General features: G+C 47.5%; 1 protein-coding gene across 2 annotated transcripts in view; it reads right to left on the bottom strand.

Moving 5' to 3' along the window:
• Positions 1 to 1,983: 1,983 nt before the first annotated feature.
• Positions 1,984 to 18,952, bottom strand: part of LYRM4 (LYR motif containing 4) — a 163,630-nt gene continuing 146,661 nt past the window's right edge. For both annotated transcript variants that reach the window (XM_025987473.2, XM_025987474.2), the window contains one exon: positions 1,984 to 2,396. In XM_025987473.2, coding sequence (XP_025843258.1) covers positions 2,328 to 2,396 — 69 coding nt within the window. In that variant the 3' untranslated portion in view covers positions 1,984 to 2,327. The remainder of the gene's footprint in view (positions 2,397 to 18,952) is intronic.

Here is an 18,952-nt window from a genome sequence, read left to right as displayed (position 1 = left end):
AGCCTGAGCCCCTCTACACAACAGCCGAGCACAGCAGAGGTCTGTGATGCTGAGTGTGATGTGGGGGTCCACTCAAGCATGGGGAACGCTCAACTCTAGAAACAGAGATCACTACTCTGGGTGTGTCACTTTATTCAAAGCCCTAAGTCCACTCTGGTACTCTGAGCTGAGGAGCACCCAGTGCAAGGCTCTGCCCGCCTCCCCTGAATCTGGAAGACAGGGTCAGGCCCCCTATCTGTGGATTCTGTGGGACAGGCTTCTTGCGTATCTTTCCATATATTCCTAATGCATAGTTATTCTTATCTGAGTCACAAAAATTAGCTCCGTTTAAGGCTTTGGGCATGTTCAAACCCATTCATGGGCTTTGATTAGCATAAAAGCAACCTGCTGTTAGACCTGCAGAACGAGGTAGGCTTGCTTGGCCCACTGCCTCTGTCAGTCAAATCTGGGGGGGATAGCTCCTCTGGAGTGGATGCCCTGCTAGGAACTTGACACTTCTAGGGGAGGGGTTCAACCCCAGACAGGTTTCCAAGTAGCAGCAGCTTTAATTAAGTATAAATCAGAGGTGACATCCATTAGCTAGCCCTTGTTGCTGAATGCCCATATATCCTACCGATGCAGAGTGGAAAAGTGACCCAGAGCCGCACATCCCAGGGTGGGCCACTCTGTCCCATGATAGTCAGCTGAAGGGGGAGAGCACATTTCCCACATCACCTACACCCACAGTCTGCTCCACGCTGTCGCTCTAACATTGTTTGGGGCTCGGGGGAGCTGTCCAAGACCTACCAAGGTTCAGGTGTACAAGACTATCCATGGGCAAAAGCTTTCTGAAGTCCTAAGTTGTACTGCCAAACAGAAGGAGTACACTTTTAATCTATTTTGGATGCACTGTTACAACAGAATCTACAATCTATGGGTGGCAGGTTCGGTGACACTGTCACAGCGATGTTAGGCCTGTAAATATTTATATGAGCCTGTTCCAAACCTAAACACCCTGGTAATGAATTCACTTAGTGCTGTTTACAAAGATAAACAAGTCACTCAGATAGTATCTGGGTTCCCTATAAAACCCCCAGATATCAAGTAATTTAATACCTTCTTCTATTTTTAGCTGATGTTTTCCACGGCTAAATGCACACAAATATCTTTATTACCTGCAACATCCTCAAAAAGCAGAGCTCCTACAAACCAACTAGACATTAAAGACATGAGGGGACTTTTAAGCATGTAAATATAAATGATCGTGCCTCACCTCTTACTTACTAAGTCAGAGCTGAGGGGAGGATGTGCCAAGAAACTGCTTTTAAAAAAACTCTGGGCTGCCCGGGTGGCTCAGTGGTTTAGCGCCGTCTTTGGCCCAGGGCGTGATCCTGGAGACCTGGGATCGAGTCCCGCGTCGGGCTCCCTGCATGGAGTCTGCTTCTCCCTCTGCCTGTGTCTCTGCCTCTCTCTCTCTCTCTCCTCTGTGTATTCTCATGAATAAATAAATAAAATCTTAAAAAAAAAATAAAATACAGACAAAAAAACTCTCCAATTGTCAAGTGCTCATGGCTCTGTCCGGAAAGCTAACTCTGGGAAGCAGTGCCGAGTGGCCCTTCCCCAACCTTGGCCAGCACTAAGGTCACCTGGATGTGTTAGACTTAGGATTCTGATTCAAAATGTTGGGGGTAGGGCTTGAGATTCCGCATCTCCAGCAAGCGCCCGGGTGGGGTCCACACTCTGAGCAGCAGGCCGGCAGGATCCTGTGCCCACGCGTGAAGCCACATGCGGGCCCCTCTGTGGTCACACAGGGGATAAACTGCAGGATGTACCCTCTACCCCTCTGGCCCTGCCCTCTTCCCCGCAGCCCTCCAAATCTTGGGTGCCTAGACTTGCCTTCACCAAGGGGACCGTTCTGCTGGGTCCCCACCACCCTCTGCAGGACCTGCCTCAGTGGCAAGTGGGAGTGCCTTCATTATCGGGAACATTCTGGTGCAAGAAGGCTCAGGGAGACAATTCTGTTTATTGTCAACCAAGAAACAGAGGGCGGAGGCGCTCTATACAAGTGGTGGAGAGATACAGAGGAGAGGAGATGCGACAATACACAGCAGTGTTCCGAGTGAGCGCCACTTCTTCATTCTAACACCTGAATCAAGGAGACACAGCCACCCTTTTCACTAAGGCTGCCGAGGAATGGACACCAGACTCAGTTTATCAGCTCCTTGAGGGCAGGCGGAGCGAGAGGCTATCGTTGGAGGAGGCCACCTGCGGTCTGTGGGGAGCTGACCAAGCGCAGGATGGATGCTGAAGGCAGCCCTCTGCTGCCCGTGGCGGCTGGCCCCGGCTCCCTAGGTCCTAGGCTTCTCTTGATTCTCAATGATCAGCTTGTCAGTCGAATACATTTGGCCGATGTGGACCTGAAGGCAGAGAAAGACACAGACTCCATTAGCTGCGAAAGGTCAGAAAAAGCATTTCTAACATTTAAATGCCAGCCTCTGCCATCCCAGGGCTGTTCCTGTGGGAAACTGCATCATGAGGCCAAGGGTTGTCACCAGGTTGGCCTTTGCCGACTCCCCACACCCTCCAATTCCCACTTCCTTGTGAGGACAAGTTAGAGATCCACGCTCATTCTTCCTCGCCTTTGAAATGGCACCAGCAGCCGTGGCCTTGGTTTCCTGGGCTGTCCTGGGCTAGCTGAGACCGTCCACCAGCTTCCGCGGCTGGTGGCCCGGAGGGAGAGCCGTCTAGATGTGGGCGACGGCAGCTCCTCACCCAACAGGACCCCCTTCCTTTAGAACTGGTTCTTCTGTAAGCAAAGGCTTTCAGCATAAAGCAGAGATGGGTCTTGGCCGTGTTGGGCTAGGACACAGGGGATAGCCTCTTGTCTTTCCTGACCTTTCCTTTCTCAGTGTCCTCCTAAACTGAGTGTTGCTGTTAGTTCCCAAATGTTCCCACTGTCCTAGGTGGGTGCTGCAGCACCAAGACTCTCAGGTGGCTTTCCCATCTTGCTTTAATATTCCATTCTGTTTTAAAAAATGACTTCTTGAATTGCTGATTTTAGAGAGAGAGAGAGAGAGAGAGAGTGAGAGCTCCGTGGGGAGGGGCAGAGGGAGAGGGAGAGAGAGAATCCTCAAACAGATTTTCCACTGAGTGTGAAGCCTGACACGGAGCTCGATCTCACAACCCTGAGATCATGACCTGAGCTGAAATCAAGAGCCAGATACTTAACTGACTGAGCCACTCAGGTGCCCCATCTATTTTATTTTTTTATTGGAGTAGAGTTGACACAGCATCTTACATGGTTTAAGGTGTACAACATAATGGTTCAACTTTTCCGTATCTTCTGTTATGCTCACCACAAAGTATGGCTACCACCTGTCACCATACGACGCTACTACATCACTGTCTTCCCTGTTGACACCCCAACAGACCATCTGAACTTTCCCATTTTCCCACGCCATTGGTTATGTCCTCCAGCACACCCTTGCGTAGAGGTGTCCCGATGGCCCAGGAGCACTGGGGACTCACAAGCATCCTGGTGCTAGGAGAATGTGAACAAAGAGGTCAGAGCAGCCAGGTTATTGATAAAGGAAAGCTAAAGTACAGAGTGGAGATTTAGGGCGATGAAGATGATCGTGTAGATATTTTCACTACAAGTGAATTCCTTAATTTGATAAAAGAAAGAAGTAAGTGGTGGTTGTGGAGCATGAGTGCTCTGCCCCATTCCTAACAGAAGTCGGGGATGAGCTCTGCTCCTGTGCCTTCAGTCTCCCTTCCACTTGTCAACGTAAAGAACACATATGGCTTCCGATGCAAGCAGAGAGGGCAGGCCTGGGATTCTGTGGGCCACACTCTGACAGTGAAGTCATACACCACTCTGAGGTGTGAGATTAGCTGGATGAGATTTCAGGATGAGTGGAGCAGAGGCTTGTCCCGGCTTCTCTTCTTGATGAGCTGGAATAGCTGCAGGGCGAGCAGAAGCCGTAGGCACCCTACTCCAGAGCGGAGGCAGGGCAACGGTGTTCGCCACACTGGGTGCTATAGGGTTTTATTTTCATGTGCTAACCTCAACAGACACACGGGTCCACTAGCAATGCTTTTTTAGAAGAAAGCCTAAAATATCAATTATTTTAAAAGGAAAAAAAATCATTTTTTGGGGGGATGTCTAGGTTAATAAAAATAATTTGATGTAACCGCTCAAATGGTTCATTTGCCTGGGAACTTGTTTTATATTTCATTGATCTCGGAAGGGTTTATCAGGAAACCCCTCTTAGAAGTGTCGACAATCACTCAATATCCATGAGTGCTTGACTGAATTTATCAGTGTTTTGTCAGGGCTCTAGTGCCAAGGAGGAGTTACGATCCAGCATAAGGAAGAACTCTTTCACAAGGTTGTTAAAAAATGGAAATGGCTGACTTGGGAAGCTGTCAATTCTCTGTAAGGAGGAGAAGGTGAGGATGGAGAAGCAATTTATATGCTGGACAGAGATAGAACCAGATGGACTCCTTCCACCCCTCAGCCTCTCTTACTACTTGTTGGGTCTCCAGGACCCACCTCACACACCTTTCAGAGCAGCTGGGTGACCCCTGAGAGGCCCAGTGTCAAGCCATGTGTGCGGATACCCTGAGAAAAGGTGGTCTCCGTGGTGGACTGTCTGAAGATCCAGTAGCATGTTTATTATGCTGCAAAATAAACATGTCTCCTCCCACACAGTTCACTTTGTGTTCACAGCCACCCTCTTGATGGGTGGGCTACAAGAAGGACACAGGGTTCTCCTGTAGTGTGGCCTTTCTCTTCTATTCCTAAGCCTCGAGGGATCCAGGTAACACACCAGTGGTTCTCCTAGTCCACCAATCCAAAGGATGGAACCTTTGGGGGATGGGTGCTCTCTTGAAAGAAATGCAGATGTGATATGGGGTGACTTAGTTGCAAGCAGCGCCACGTAAAAGGCTCCAAAGAAAACCACAGAATGAAGAGTGAGGGGCGATCCAAAGAGCTCAGGCTTTAGGGAACTTAAAACCTTCAGAAAAAGAAAAAAACAAACACAGAGAGGGAGACAAACCATAGGAGACTCTTAACTACAGGAAACAAACTGAGGGTCACTGGAGGAAGGTGGGTGGGGGGACATGGTAATGGGGTGATGGGCATGAAGAAGGACATGTGAAGTAATGAGCACTGGGTGTTATATGCAACTGAAGAATCCCTAAATCCTAACTCTGAAACTAATAATAAAGTTGAATTTAAATAAAAAATTTAAAATAAATTAAAAAAAGGAACCACCTCCCCCCACAAACCTTCAAGTTTGCAGCCCATTTTGACAGACATAGGAATTAGATTAAAAAAAATTCCATTCAAATACAACACTTTTATGGCTTTTGGGGAAAAAAAAATGAAATCAGATCTTACTGTTAATAATGTGAAGAGAGCATACCAATTAATATCTGTCCAGGCCCTGTGGTCTGAGAGCCACAGTCCTCTGGTGCCCCCCCCCCCCCCCCCCCCCCACGATGTAGCACAGAACTTCTCACTGACTGCCGTGAGACTCTGGGTCTTCCAACTTCTCTTTCTGAGGCTCCTCTCCCAAGAAAGGCTCATTCCAGGTCCACCACACAAAAGACTGCCCACCCTTTGGGCGAATGGATGAGGCTTCCCTGGGTCCCCTCTGCAGGAAGGGCTCTCTCGCTCTCTCTTGCTCTCTCTCTCTCAGTCCTGGGAGCACTTACTGCATGTGTCTGCGTGTCTGCATCAGTTCCTTTGCATGAGCATCAGTGACTGCCAGGGACAAAGGAGGGACTCACGTGCTACTTGTTCCGACGTAGTTACTTTCACAGCATAGTTTAGGACAGTGCTAGGCGCGTAGGGAGTGCTCAGTGAGTACTCGGTAACTAAAAATAACGGGGTCTAGTATCCCTGGTTTATAACCAAGGCTCTAGGTCCACTAGTTCTGAAACCTAGATCTGTTAAGTAATTACACAGTGCTTTGGTAGTGAGCTACTAGTGGAATTGATAAAGGCAAGTTGATAAAAGTAGCAATAGGACCATTTCATTGTAATAAGAATGCTCACTCGCTGTTAAGGAAAATATAATGATTTAAATTTGGCCCAGCAGAAAGTTTAAAGCTGTAATCCAAGGCTATAAGGGATTAACCCAGAGCAATTACAGAAGATGGAAGAGAAATATTCAGTTCACACAGGGAGGAAATATTAAAAAGTCATCTCAATGAGAAGGATAGAGGCGAGGCAATAAATGTTTGCGTAACAGTTCTGTTGCATTTATTTGGGCTATAAAATGTGTGAGCACACATGGGGGGGCGGGCAGCTTGGGGATGGATGCTGTGGTGCTAATGACGGAGCATGTTGCTTCTGAGCTGGAGGTGAGAGGAACCGGTCAATGAAGTGAGGAAGTACAGTTACCAGCTTCAATTTACAGCCTTTCCAGAAGCCCCAATGGGCTTAGCCAGCCACATCCAAATATTACCACGCATAAATTGGTCATTAAAGCTGATCACACTTTTATTCTATAAACTTCAGGAGCTGGCATTAGAGTCCATTAGAAAAATACACAGCTTACTCAACTGCAAGTAGATGGGATGGCTGGATGGCCTAGAAACACTTATGAGCTCTGAGACTCATTAGGCAAATAACCTGCTGGGGAGGAAGGAGGAGGATCCGAGAAAAGAATTCAGTACAATGTTTCATGTCTTCATTGCTCACTCATCTGCAGCAGTGCACTGTCTCCTGTGCAACACATCTCAATCTGATTTAGACTCAGAGGAGCTGGGCTGGCCACAAGGGGTGGGGGCTGTGGGAGGGCCGCAGTGGGGCCTCTGCTACTTCCTGCCTTTTTCACGCCGTTGTTATGAGAATCAAATGCGATACGAGACTGGAAGAAAATGTACCAATTGCCCCAGATACTTCCTAAGGCTCAATGACATGAGCTGTCATCACGTTGGTGAGAGGATTAAATAAGAATGGTAGCGGGCATGTAGTCATGGCTTGTCACATGTTACCGATGCACATGGCATTGTGCACACCCCGTCTGCTGTCCACAGGAATACCACAGGGTGTCAGATCCTGACCTCAAAGATTTTGAAGTCTCCTCACCCCCTGGCTGCAAGAGTCTATGATTCTGTAATTGTTAAACACGGTCACACTGTGCAGAGGGTGTCGGTGATACCTGACACCACTTCCTGGGTTTGAACTTGAGCTTCCTGGGCTGGACTTGAGGACTGATTGACTCTCTTCATTCTCTGCTCTGGGCCAGGGCTTCCTGTCCAGTAGGCCCATGATGCTTCCGGCTGGTCATCAGAGCGGTCCGGTGTGAGGAGGTGCCCTAGGCACTGATAAGTTAGGGGAGAGATGCTGACTCTCCTGGCTTTGCTGGAGAAGCGTAGGGATGGATGGTCCCTGCTTTCTTACCTCTCTGAGGATGGTAAAACCACCCAGGCAGAGATGGTTCCCTGTCCAACAGGGGAGAGGGACAAATCTTGCCTCTCGTATTGTACTGATTGCACCATTACAGCTCTTAATGATAATGATGATGAGAGGTAACAGTTACATTTAATGAGCATTTACTATGTGCCAGGCACTGTTCTAAGCATTTAATTAAATCAATTAATTAAAAGTATTTAATTCTTCCTATCTCACAACAACTTTGAGGAAGATACAACTATCATCATCAATTTGAGGCTTTCTACAGGCAAACCCCATCTTTAGTATTTATTTTCCACACTTGGAAGGAGTGTAATTGCTCAGATGGGCATACCCTTCCAATATAAGAAGCCAGGATCTCAGTGGATCACACTGAAATATGAGGAGAAAAGACAGTAACAACAGTCACCACCACAACAAAACAACACATCCAGACATAACCCTAAAAAGATTGTGTAAGGCTTTAAGAATCAAAATGATAAAACTTAAAAATATAAAATGAATTTGAATGAAATAAGATATACCATGTTCATGGAAAGACCGAATCATATGACAATGTCAATATCTTGCCAAATTCACTTATGTTGAACATGATAATAAAAACCCCAATGGGGTCTTTTGAGACATTTGAGGAAACAACTTTCATGCTTATTTGAATGAATACAAAGTCAAAAATAAGAAAGAATTTTTGATGAGAAAGATATTAAAGCATTTTTGAGATAGGATTGAAACAGTTGGCAAGGGCCCAAGGAGAGAGAAATAAGCTAGAAACTAGGCCTTACCAAACAGAGGTAGTTAATACACAAAATCATACTCATGAGGGCTTGGGGCTTAGCTTGAAGAGGATGTAGGAACTAGGTAACTAGAACATTTCTTTGCAGTCTCCTAGTGAGTTTCATGTAAATGGTGTATTCTGTTCCACTATATATTTATACTCATTTTATAAAAATGTTTCCCCAACTCTGGCCCTTTGATAAAATGCATTTTATTTACCCTATGCCTTTGAGTGCCTCCTGACACACCTGGTTGAGAGACATCTTTTTAATTCCCGAAGACAGTTACACTTGATCAGGGCTTTGGAAAGTCCACCCAAAACCTAAGAACCACCAACATAAGTGTATCTTTGATAGCAGAATTTCAGCTTTCAGTCTCCTTGTCAGAACACATGTTCTGTTGACTGCTGCCTGTCTGCTTGACCCGTGGAAGGCGGGCAGGACATCTGTGCCCCTCCTCTGACCTATAATGATGTCAGACAGTTTTCCATGCTGCCTGCAACTTGCTCAATGATTCTCCCAGTGAGTTTCCAGTGTGGAGAGTCCCTGTCGCAGCCTTGCCATAGTAGAGCAACTGCTATGACATCCATTTTCCAAATAGGCTATTTTATCATACTTGGTTTCCTAATAAGTTTTTTTTTTTAAATTTTATTTATTTATTCATGAGACACACACACACACACACAGAGGAAGACATATAGGCAGAGAAGCAGGCTCCATGCAGGGAGAGCAATGTGGGACTCAATCCCAGGACCCTATGATCATGCCCTGGGCCAAAGGCAAATGCTCAACTGCTGAGCCACCCAGTCGCCCCTCCTAATAAGTTTTTAAAGAAGCAAACTGAAATAGGGATACATGAAATTATATATAATTTTTCCAGTCTTTTCTCTTTAGCAGTAAGAGGTAAAATCCAAACTTAGGAATAGAGGTCACACGGTCTTCCTCTAAAAATAGGTCTTGATGCATACACTTTTTCTTTCTAGAATTTGGTAGCCTTGTTTTTCAAAATGTTTTTAATATAGTAACATAACATTATTGCTTTTGAATTTGCCATCGCTTTATGAAATAGAAGAATGTCTGAAGTGGTCAAACTAGATCTTTGAGAGGTCAGTCCACAGATAGATGTACAGCAGAGAAAGAAGGCCAGTCCAAAGAATCCAGAGATGAATCTTGTGTTTCCTTTCTCTACACATGCTCTATCTCCATTCAGCTCTGTGGGCCTTGAATTTTAGATACTAGATATTTCTAATGTGGAGGGTGGTGGTGAGGAACTGACCCCTTATTTTTTCTGTGATATTCCTGGCAGGGCGGTGAACAAATTCCTATCTCCTCTCTACATCCCCTGTCACAATTAATACTTAGTATGTTTCGTCTTTGCTGGTAGGGACAAGAGACACCCCAGATACAGGACTGTGTCCTCTCATCAGCATGACCGGATCCCCGGCTTACACCTATTGTCCCAGTGTGATTATTAATAGAGCCTTCTTTCACTCTCAAGGGTCCCCATTTGTGATGAATTATATGGTTGCCCTATCTCTTATCCACCATTGTCAGATTTCTAGGCCATTCTGTTGTTTTTCTGCATGTCTGATGTTCAGTTAAAATTTTTTTAAAAAGCCCACCAAGAGATGGCCTCTTTCTTTTGTATCCCAGGCCATCAGAGTAAAGGAAATCAAACCATTGTAATGGGTCTCAGAAAATTGTGGCCTCAAAGAGCCTGAAGTCATGGGCAGCCAGCAGGGGTTCCCATTCCGACAAGCATGCTGTCCCCTCTGCAGGAATGAGTCTTTTTGAACAAATATACATGTAAGGCAGTGGTTCCTAACAAGACGGGCCTCAGAACCACAGGGTCAGCTTTCAAGGATACACATGGCCGGGCCCCACTCAGAGTTTCTCATTAGGGAGGTGGGCGGGGGGGGGGGGGGGGCGGGAGGGGGAGGTTCATGCATGTCACCATTCTCTTGCTTCTGATTGGCACCCCTTAGTGATGAAGAAGCACAAATATAAGGGCACTCAGGCTCAGCATTTATTATTAATATTTAAAACTTATCAGTTTTTTTTCCAGTGAGCCAATACTTTTCCAAAAACCCCCCAAAATCTAGGGTTGATATTTACCCCCCAGGTACTCTTTGGGCATAGCCGTTCCAGAAGGTATGGCCATGGACTACAAGACCAGGGTGGGGGAGGCAGGTGTCTTTGTACCTCGGTGTTACTCTAGGATGCCACATTGTTAATAAAGCCAGGGAATCCTCCCACCCCTGTTCTTTAGAGCTACTGGGTACTTGTGGATAGTGTTTACCTGCTAGGCTGCACCACTGCTCGTGGTGGGCAGAGTTGCAATATGGGAAACAGGCCCTAGCTGTGTTCCCGCCATACCCGATGTTCTCCTTCCCCTGCCCGAGGCATGGCGACCATGGGGGACCCTGGATACGTCGGCCAGCTGCTGGACGGGAGCCTCCTGGAGTCACGGCAGGCATTGCATAACCAAGGCTCTGAGAGAGGAAAGCACGCACACGGCCAGCGCGCTGTGTGGCAGGTCAGCACCGCTGCAGCCCAGTCGCCGGGCCCTTCTGGGAACTGGGACCCGAACTCAGGACCCAAATATCACGTCAGAGTGAAACTCGGGACAATGACAGGTGCCCAGGCAAAACACCAGAGACGCTGGCCTTCCTGCGCTGCGCTCGGCTGTACCTCGGCCCCTGAACTCAGTGCTTCAGGCCAACAAAACCACAGCGGCAAGACCAGCATCTGGCACCACTGTCAGTAGCTGCGAGGTCAGGCAACGGCCTAGGCTGGGGCCTCCTGGGACGGTGCTGGGCCCAGCAAGCTCGGGACTGTATGTTTGTCACTTGCTTCAAGAATATCCTTGACAGTTTTCTGAGATAATCAGGTGCTATTTTGTCCTTTTAGGGACACCTTTGTTTAGAGTTAGCTTGGTTCAATTCTGATTTTGTGTGTGTGTGTGTGTGTGTGTATTTTTCCCCTTAAAGAGAGAGGGGGTGGGCAGAGGGAGAGGGGCAGAGAGAATCCTAAGCAGGCTCCACACTGCTGTGGGGCCTGACATGGGGCTCAATCTCACAACCCTGAGATCATGACTTGAGCCGAAATCAAGAGTCCGATGCTTAACTGACTGAGCCACCCAGGCGCCCCTCAATTCTGATTTTACATTTGCTTAAACAAATATAACTGAAAAGGTCAGGGTGGAAAAGAGAGAGAGAGAGAGAAGGAGAGAGAAAGAAAGAAAAATACTGAGTTAGATGATTACCCACCACTTCAGACAACTGTTTCTAGAGACTTGCAGATTGACTGTATTTAATTTGGTTTGGCTTTGTCTCCCTCCTTAGAAGGCTGACAGCACCATAGCTGGTCAGACGGTACAGAGCATGGTCACTCACACTATTGTTTGATTTTATAAGTTTTTCACTTTGTGGGCTTCTAGGTTTGAGGAGAGCACGGAGGCATCACTGTAACGGATTCATAATTTCCAGGGCACTGAACACAGCAGATCCAAAGTCAAGGCTATAGAGTTAAAGAAAAGGCACTCAACACTGCAAAAAGTTAAAAACAAAACAAAACAAAACAAAAACAACAAAAAACCAAAACAACACTGCAAAAAGTTTCCAGAGTATGAACCAGAAGGTGCACTTATAATCCTTTTTTAAAATTCAGGCTTGTGAAATGTGTGGATTTACTGGCTTCTTTTGAAAACAGGATGTTTGATGCCTTTTGGTATTCAGAAGTCAAGGATGACCAAGTGTCCCCTCCCCTGCTGTGCTCACAGCTCTTACAGACCCGGTTTGCTAGACAGTATCCCTGCAACAACCCCACGCTCAGCTGCCCTACCTCCATCTCAGGGGCCGAAACCCGGCTCGTGCAAGAAATGGTGTGAAACGAGAGAAACAAGAAATCAAAATCCACACTTTTTCTCCAACTTGCCCTTTGTCAAGCTCAGCATCTTTACTGTCAGGACACAGATCTTTCTTTTAAACAGCTGCCTTGCATTCCTTTGTGGCCATCCCCCACGGGGACCTGCTACACCGTATCCAGGGATGTTAAAACACATGGTCAGCAACATCCTTATTTTCCCAGGGCCTGGGAACCTTCTGGGAATATTAAACCTTAAACAACACTGGGGTCAGATGTATAGCAACATGTGTGATTAAGTGCCTCTCCTCTGTCTCTCCCCATCCACAAGTCAGGTTGAAAAGAGCACCAAAATGGACAGGAGAGAAAAACACTTGTGTGAACTAGAAAAAAAAAAATGAGGTGGGAGGGTCCTTGGAGGGAGCACTGGGTCCAGATAAATTAAGAAGGTACGCTTGCCGGGCCTCCAACCCAGCACTCGGGGTGGGGAGGGGGTGGGTAGTTGGGGCAGTGGACACCCACAGCGATGGGCAGTAAGGTGTGGGCAGTCAGTGGGTGGTACCTCTGCTTAGACTGGCTCACCCCCACAATATCCTAATCTTGAACCCACCATCTTCTGCAGGACCCCCAAACTGGCAGGGTCTAGGCCCAGGAGGGACGTCTGTGTAGGGACTCCTGGGCATACTTGGAAATGTCTGGGGAGGGGGACACAGGGTCTCTGTTGGCCTGGGGATAGGGCAAAGCTGATATTCAGCCGGTGGGTACTGGACTTGCTAAAATGTTGAACGGCTTCCAGACTGTGGGTAAATGGTTGCTGCTCAGGGACCCTCCCTCCCTGAGGGTCCATGATGTTTGGGCCTCACACGTAGGGTCTCCCTCGCTCCTGCCATCTCCAGGGTAGGATACCTGCATCTCACACTCAGATCCTCATTTGGCTTGGTGGCGTGGTTCTCCTACCTCTTTTGTTTGTTTAAAGATTTTATTTAATCATTTGTGAGAGACACAGAGAGGGGCAGAGACATAAGCAGAGGGAGAAGCAGGCTCCCCTGCAGGGAACCCGATGTGGGACTTGATCCCAGGACCCAGGGATCACGCCCTGAGCTGAAGGTAGATCCTCAACCGCTGAGCCACCCAGGCGTCCCTCCCTATCTCCTTTTTAAACATTTTGGAGCAAGGACCTTTTTTTTTTTCCTAGAAAACATATTACTTCTATGAGTCATGTGTCTTTTGCCTCTTTTCTCTACTCTTTGCCCCCCTTCGCCCCCGCCCCCACACATCTGATAGGGCTAAAGAGAAACTTCAGAAGCTCAGAAAGTGAGCGTCCCCGCTGGATGGGCCCTCTGAGACACACTCTGGGTTCAGGGAAATGGGGGTACACTTTGAGCAACCCCCAGGACTCCCTGGAGGCAGCCAGGTAGCGAAGAATGCGAGTCGCGTGGAGACCGGGTTCCCTCGGCTCGGGGGTCCTCCTGGCCACACGCGGGCCCCGCACCCCTACGGCGGGCACACGGCCTCCCGCCCGGCCGGAGCTCCTCCAGCTGCGCTGTGTTTGCCAAAGGCTCTCTGCCAAGGCCCGGACATGACGCTGTTAGCAGAGCTGCGCTGCAGCTTCGGACCATGTTTGGAAAAGGGCTCCGGGCACCCCAGGCCTTCTGTTCTGTCGCAGCACCAGCCACACCGCCCTGACGTTCTGTTTATGTAGTTTCTGAGCTACTTGAGGTCAGGGGCTGCGTCTGTTTCTCGTCCCTTACACCCAGCGCCGCGCCGTTCGCTGCCTTCCCATCCCCTAATGAAGCCGTAGTCCCCTAAGAGCCTGGGAGCACCACAAGGCCTGGGGGGCACCTTTTGTGTCCTTGCTGATGGGGTCGGGATAGCCACAGAAGGGAGGGTGGGACCCTTGCCCGACCTCGGTCCAGTGCACACTGCTGCTAGAATCATCTCTCTCTGATCATATAAAGGTTCTTGGCAAGGAAACCTGTGGTTTCTTTACTTGTATTGAATCCTCAACCCCTGGCTGAGCTCTGGGGCCTCCACCAGCTCTTCTCCCCCTCCAGAGCAACTGGGGGGAGCCAAACACTTGCTTCTTCTGTAGCCTGAACACGGAACCCTGGGTCTGTGCAGGCGGGGTTTGAGCCCATGAGCCAGTCTGGGTGCAGCATCCCCATTCGCCATCCCTAGCGCTTATCAATCTCTGCTGAACGAATGGATGGGTTCCAGGAGTGGGAGGTGCTTGTTTGTCCAAGGTCTCAGGGCAAGCCCTGTCAGAAGAGGAGGAGGAGGAGGCTAGCACTGGGGGCGGTCACCAGCAGAGGCCACGCCTGGCAGAGGAAGGCTGCTCACGCTGTTAAGCAATAAGATGTTCTAGTTACAGTCACCCGAACGAGAGAAACTTCATCATCTGAGACACTCAGCTGTTTCTTAGAAAAAAGTGAAACTTGAAGCTTTTGATGATGGTCCAGTGTTACAGCTGCGCTCTGGATGTTCATTTTGACCCGAGTCCCAAATGTGACCTGCTATAAGTAGTTTCCCCTTGGATTGACTTCTGTTTTGCTTTTCAGTTCAAAGAAGGTGGATGATCCATTTCTGTCATCAAGGTGAAGGGACCCTGACACCGGATTCAACCATGAGGACATGGCCCGGCCAGTGGGGGAAGCCCATCTTTTATTTATTATTTGTTTAGAGATTTCTTTAAAGATTTATTTATTGATTTTAGCGGAGCGGGGGGCGCAGAGGGAGATGGAGACGCGGAGAATCCCAAGCAGACACCCCACTGAGTGCAGAGCCTGACACAGGGCTCGATTCCAGAACCCTGAGATTATGACTCGAGCCGAAATCCATAGTCGGACGCTTATCTGACTGAGCCACCCAGGCGCCCCAACAAGCTCCTCTTTTAGAGTAGCTTGCTCACCTTTCTCCGTTCCTTTCCACCCAGTGTCTTAGTTAGAGTGATGTGTTCCTGTCACTTAGCTTTGGGAATCTACTACTGAAAGCTAGAGTTCACCATAAATTTAATTCTTTTAGATTTGCTTGCTTTATTTTTGGATAGAATATTCCATACTCTTGTAATGCACAATGAATGATCACCCAGGGCTGTGAGAACACAGAGCAGGTTGATAAGAGCTTTTTATTTATTTATTTTTTAAGATTTTATTTATTTATTCATGAGAGACACACAGAGAAAGAAGCAGAGACCCAGGCAGAGGGAGAAGCAGGCTCCTCACAGGAAGCCCAATGCTGGACTCGATCCCAGGACCCAGGGTCATGCCCTGGGCCGAAGGCAGAGCCCCCCTGGGTGTCCCAATAAAAGCTGTTTCCGTCCTTAACCATTTGGCAGTGACCTCGACACAGCCCAGCCACCAGCACTAACTCATCACAGTGTCCAGGTGAATGGAGACAAATCCTCTGAGACCACAAGGAGGTCAGTAGTGTTGCTGCTATCAGTGCCCAGTTATTTGAAGAATGTAAACAACAGGCAGATATAGCCAAGGAAAATGCATACAAAATTAAAGCACGGGGCGTCTGAGTGGCTCAGGTGGTTAAGCATCTGCCTTCGGCTCAGGTCATGAGCCCCGGGGTCCTGGGATCGAGCCCTGCGTCGGGCTCGCTGCTCGGTGGGAGTGGGGAGCCTGCTTCTCCCTCTCCTTCTGCCTGCCGCTCTGCCTACTTGTGCTCTCTCTAAGAAATAAGTAAGATCTTTAAAAATGATGTTAAAAGATGTTGAAAAAGACATTAAAGATTTTGTGTTTATAGCCTCAATACTGCGCTGTCCTATTAGCCACGTGGCTGTTTAGCACCTGAAATACGGCTCTTCCAAATTGAGATGTTCTGGACGTATAAAATACACACTGGGTTTCAAAGACATTTTTTGGTACTGCATGTTGAAATGACAATATTCTAGACACAGCAAGTTAAAGAAAATACATTATTAAATTAATTTTGCCATGTTCTTTTCAATCTTGTGAATGTGGCCACTAAAAAATCTAAAATTACACATGTAGCTTGCATTTATAGGTTGTATTATACTTCTGCAGTATAGTGCTGGTCTGTATCATCCTCTAAAAATTTTTATTTATTTATTTATTTATTTATTTATTTAATTTATTTTTAGTGGGCTCAAGAATTGTGGTAAAATATATTTTACATACCAGTAACATTAATATAAATTGTATCAACAAGTATCACTTTAATCCTTTTTATATTGAAATAAATATACAGTCCCAAGAAGCTGCAAAAAGCAGAACAGGGAGGTCCTGTGTACTCTTCACCCTATTTCTCTGAGGAGGGAGCTTTTGCTTAACTACAGCACAATACTAAAACCCAGGAAACTGACATTTATTTTTTTTTATTTTTAAAAGATTTTATTTATTTATTCATGATAGACACAAAGAGAGAGAGAGAGGGACAGAGACACAGGCAGAGGGAGAAGCAGGCTCCGTGCAAGGAGCCCGATGTGGGACTCGATCCCGGGTCCCCAGGATCACACCCCGGGCCGAAGGTGGCGCTAAATCGCTGAGCCACCCGGGCTGCCCAGAAACTGACATTTACACCTTCCATTTAAATTTTTTTGGTGTAAGACTGATCAACCCTTGATGAGGAGAAATCTGGGTGTGCAACAAGAAATGGTGCCTTAGGGACACCTGGGTGGCTTAGTCAGCTGAGTGTGTGCCTTTAGCTCAGGTCATGGTCTCCGGGTCGGGGCTGGAGCCTGGCATCAGGCCCCCTGCTTAGCAGGGAATCTGCTTCTCCCTCTCCCTCTGCCCCTCCCCTTACTCGTGCTCATGCTCATCTCGATCTCTCTCTTGCATGAATAATAATAAAAAAAAAATCTTAGAAAAAAAAAAAAGAAACGATATCTTAAGGTTGTTGATTCTCTACAAAATAAACACTACTCCTGCTGGAATAAAAAAATTAAGTGGAAATTTAAATTTAGATTTCCTGCCATCTGCACAGAAATACTTTACAGAACTTGTCAACGTGAAGAGAACCAGTGGTTACAGAGATATTTTGGGCGAGGGTGCCTACTGCAAACTCCCGGCTCCTAGCCAGAGGTGGGGGCGGCCCACCGCACAATCACTCAGTGGCAAAACTCAGTGCACCTGTGGCTGCCTTGTAGGTGCGAGGCCTTCCTCAGCTCCCCAGTCACAGGGGGCTGAGTGATGCTGTCAGGCTTGGTCGTAGCTGAGCCCTTCCTCGGGGAAAGTCAAAGTTACAGGCTGTCTGGCTGACTGACAGCAGATAAAAAGGAGCCACCTCTATCTTTCCCTTTTTAGGGAGAGAATCATACCTGAAGATTTCAGGGGCCACCTTTCACAAACTGTCACAAAGAAGTGTGTATGGAGATCATGCTCCCCTTTCCCTCCCCACAACTGTTTTGTGACTTGGTCTTATGGGCCCTCTGACTATTTTCTGTTTTCCTCTCTCTGTCCACACTTGATGTTCTTACACAGCTTTGGATGTGAACGACTAGGTGGGGTTTGACCGAGTTCACCCATCTTGCTTTTTTACTCACATGTCTGAGGGAGGCCCCATCTCTCCTGTGTGACAAGTTTAGATGTTCCCCCACAGATGGCACCTGAGATTCTTAGTCTGTGCTGCACCGAGACCTGCACTCCTTGGAAAGCTTGGCTTGGCCTCCCCAGAGCCTCTGACGTCACATATGCACTCGCTCAAAGAAGACTCATTCTCTCCAGAGGACTTCTCTCGGGCACTGGTGGAGAATATGCCCACAGGGGCACCGTCTCTAAGGGCTTAGAGGCAGCAAGCAGCATCAACTGTCCCCACCCCCAGCGACGCTCCCAGAACCTCGAGGGTCATGGTGTATGTATGGTGTGTGTCTCAAGACTGTGTCTCTTCCATTCCTTCCTGGGGACTGGGGACACAGGAGATAGTGGCATTGGTCTTATGGGCTCTCCGAAGGACTGATTACCTTATGTATTAATTGCTGCTGTAACAAATTACTGCAAACTAGGTGGCTTAAAACAACGCACATTCTGGAGGCCAGAGGTCAGTTAGTTTCATGGGGCTAAAGTCAAGGTGTCAGTAGGACTGGGCCCTTCTGGAGGGTCTAAGGGAGAATCTGTCTTCTTGTCTTTTCCAGCTTCTGGTGGCCTCTTCCTCTGTCTTCAAACCGCATCACTGCAATCTCTGCTCTGTTGTTACATCTCCCTCTCTTCTGTAGTCAAGTCTCCCTCTGCCTTCCTCTTATGGGAGACATTAGTGATTACAATTAGGGCCCATATGATAAATCCAGGATGGTCTCATTTTAAATCCCCTCATCTTAAATTGAGAAGGCTATCCTGGATTTTTCATATGGGCCCTAATTGTAATCCTTGTCACACTAACTTGTCACACTAACTTGATTACATCTGCAAAGTCCCTTTTGCCATAAAAGGAAATAGACAGGTTCCAAGGATTAGGATGTGGACATCTTTTGGGGGCCATTATTAAGCCTCCCACTCTTTACCTTCATGGCTTTGTTGAAAACATAATTTTTAAACTTCAATGTATCTTAACATAGAAAACATGAAATATAGCTCTACGCCCATCTTTACGTTACCAGCCTCACTGAAGGAAGGGGAGGGAGAAGTGAGAACACAAGGCAACCCCCAAAAGGCCAAGTCAAAGAGACGGAGACAGCAAGGTGGAGGTGTGGGGTGGGGCATGGAGGGGGCAGGAGGTTGTGTTCTAAAAGGTCTTTATTTCTAGGTCAACTAAGTTCTTGAAATAGGCTTTTCTTATAGATTATGTTTTACATATTGCTTAGGTCCCCTGTTCTCACTACACAACTAACTGAATCTGAAATCTCTCTAGTAAGATAGCAAGTGGTAGCAGAGAGTGGGGTTCTGGGAACTTGGGGAGCTGAATATACTAGCTTCCCCCCTAGTCTCCAACCCAGTCTGACTCTG

Source organism: Vulpes vulpes, chromosome 12 (genome assembly GCF_048418805.1).
Source record: "Vulpes vulpes isolate BD-2025 chromosome 12, VulVul3, whole genome shotgun sequence".
In the NCBI taxonomy this organism is placed as follows: Eukaryota; Metazoa; Chordata; class Mammalia; order Carnivora; family Canidae; genus Vulpes; species Vulpes vulpes.
The sequence above is the reverse complement of the archived record's forward strand: the minus strand, read 5'-3'. Positions and strand labels throughout refer to the sequence as shown.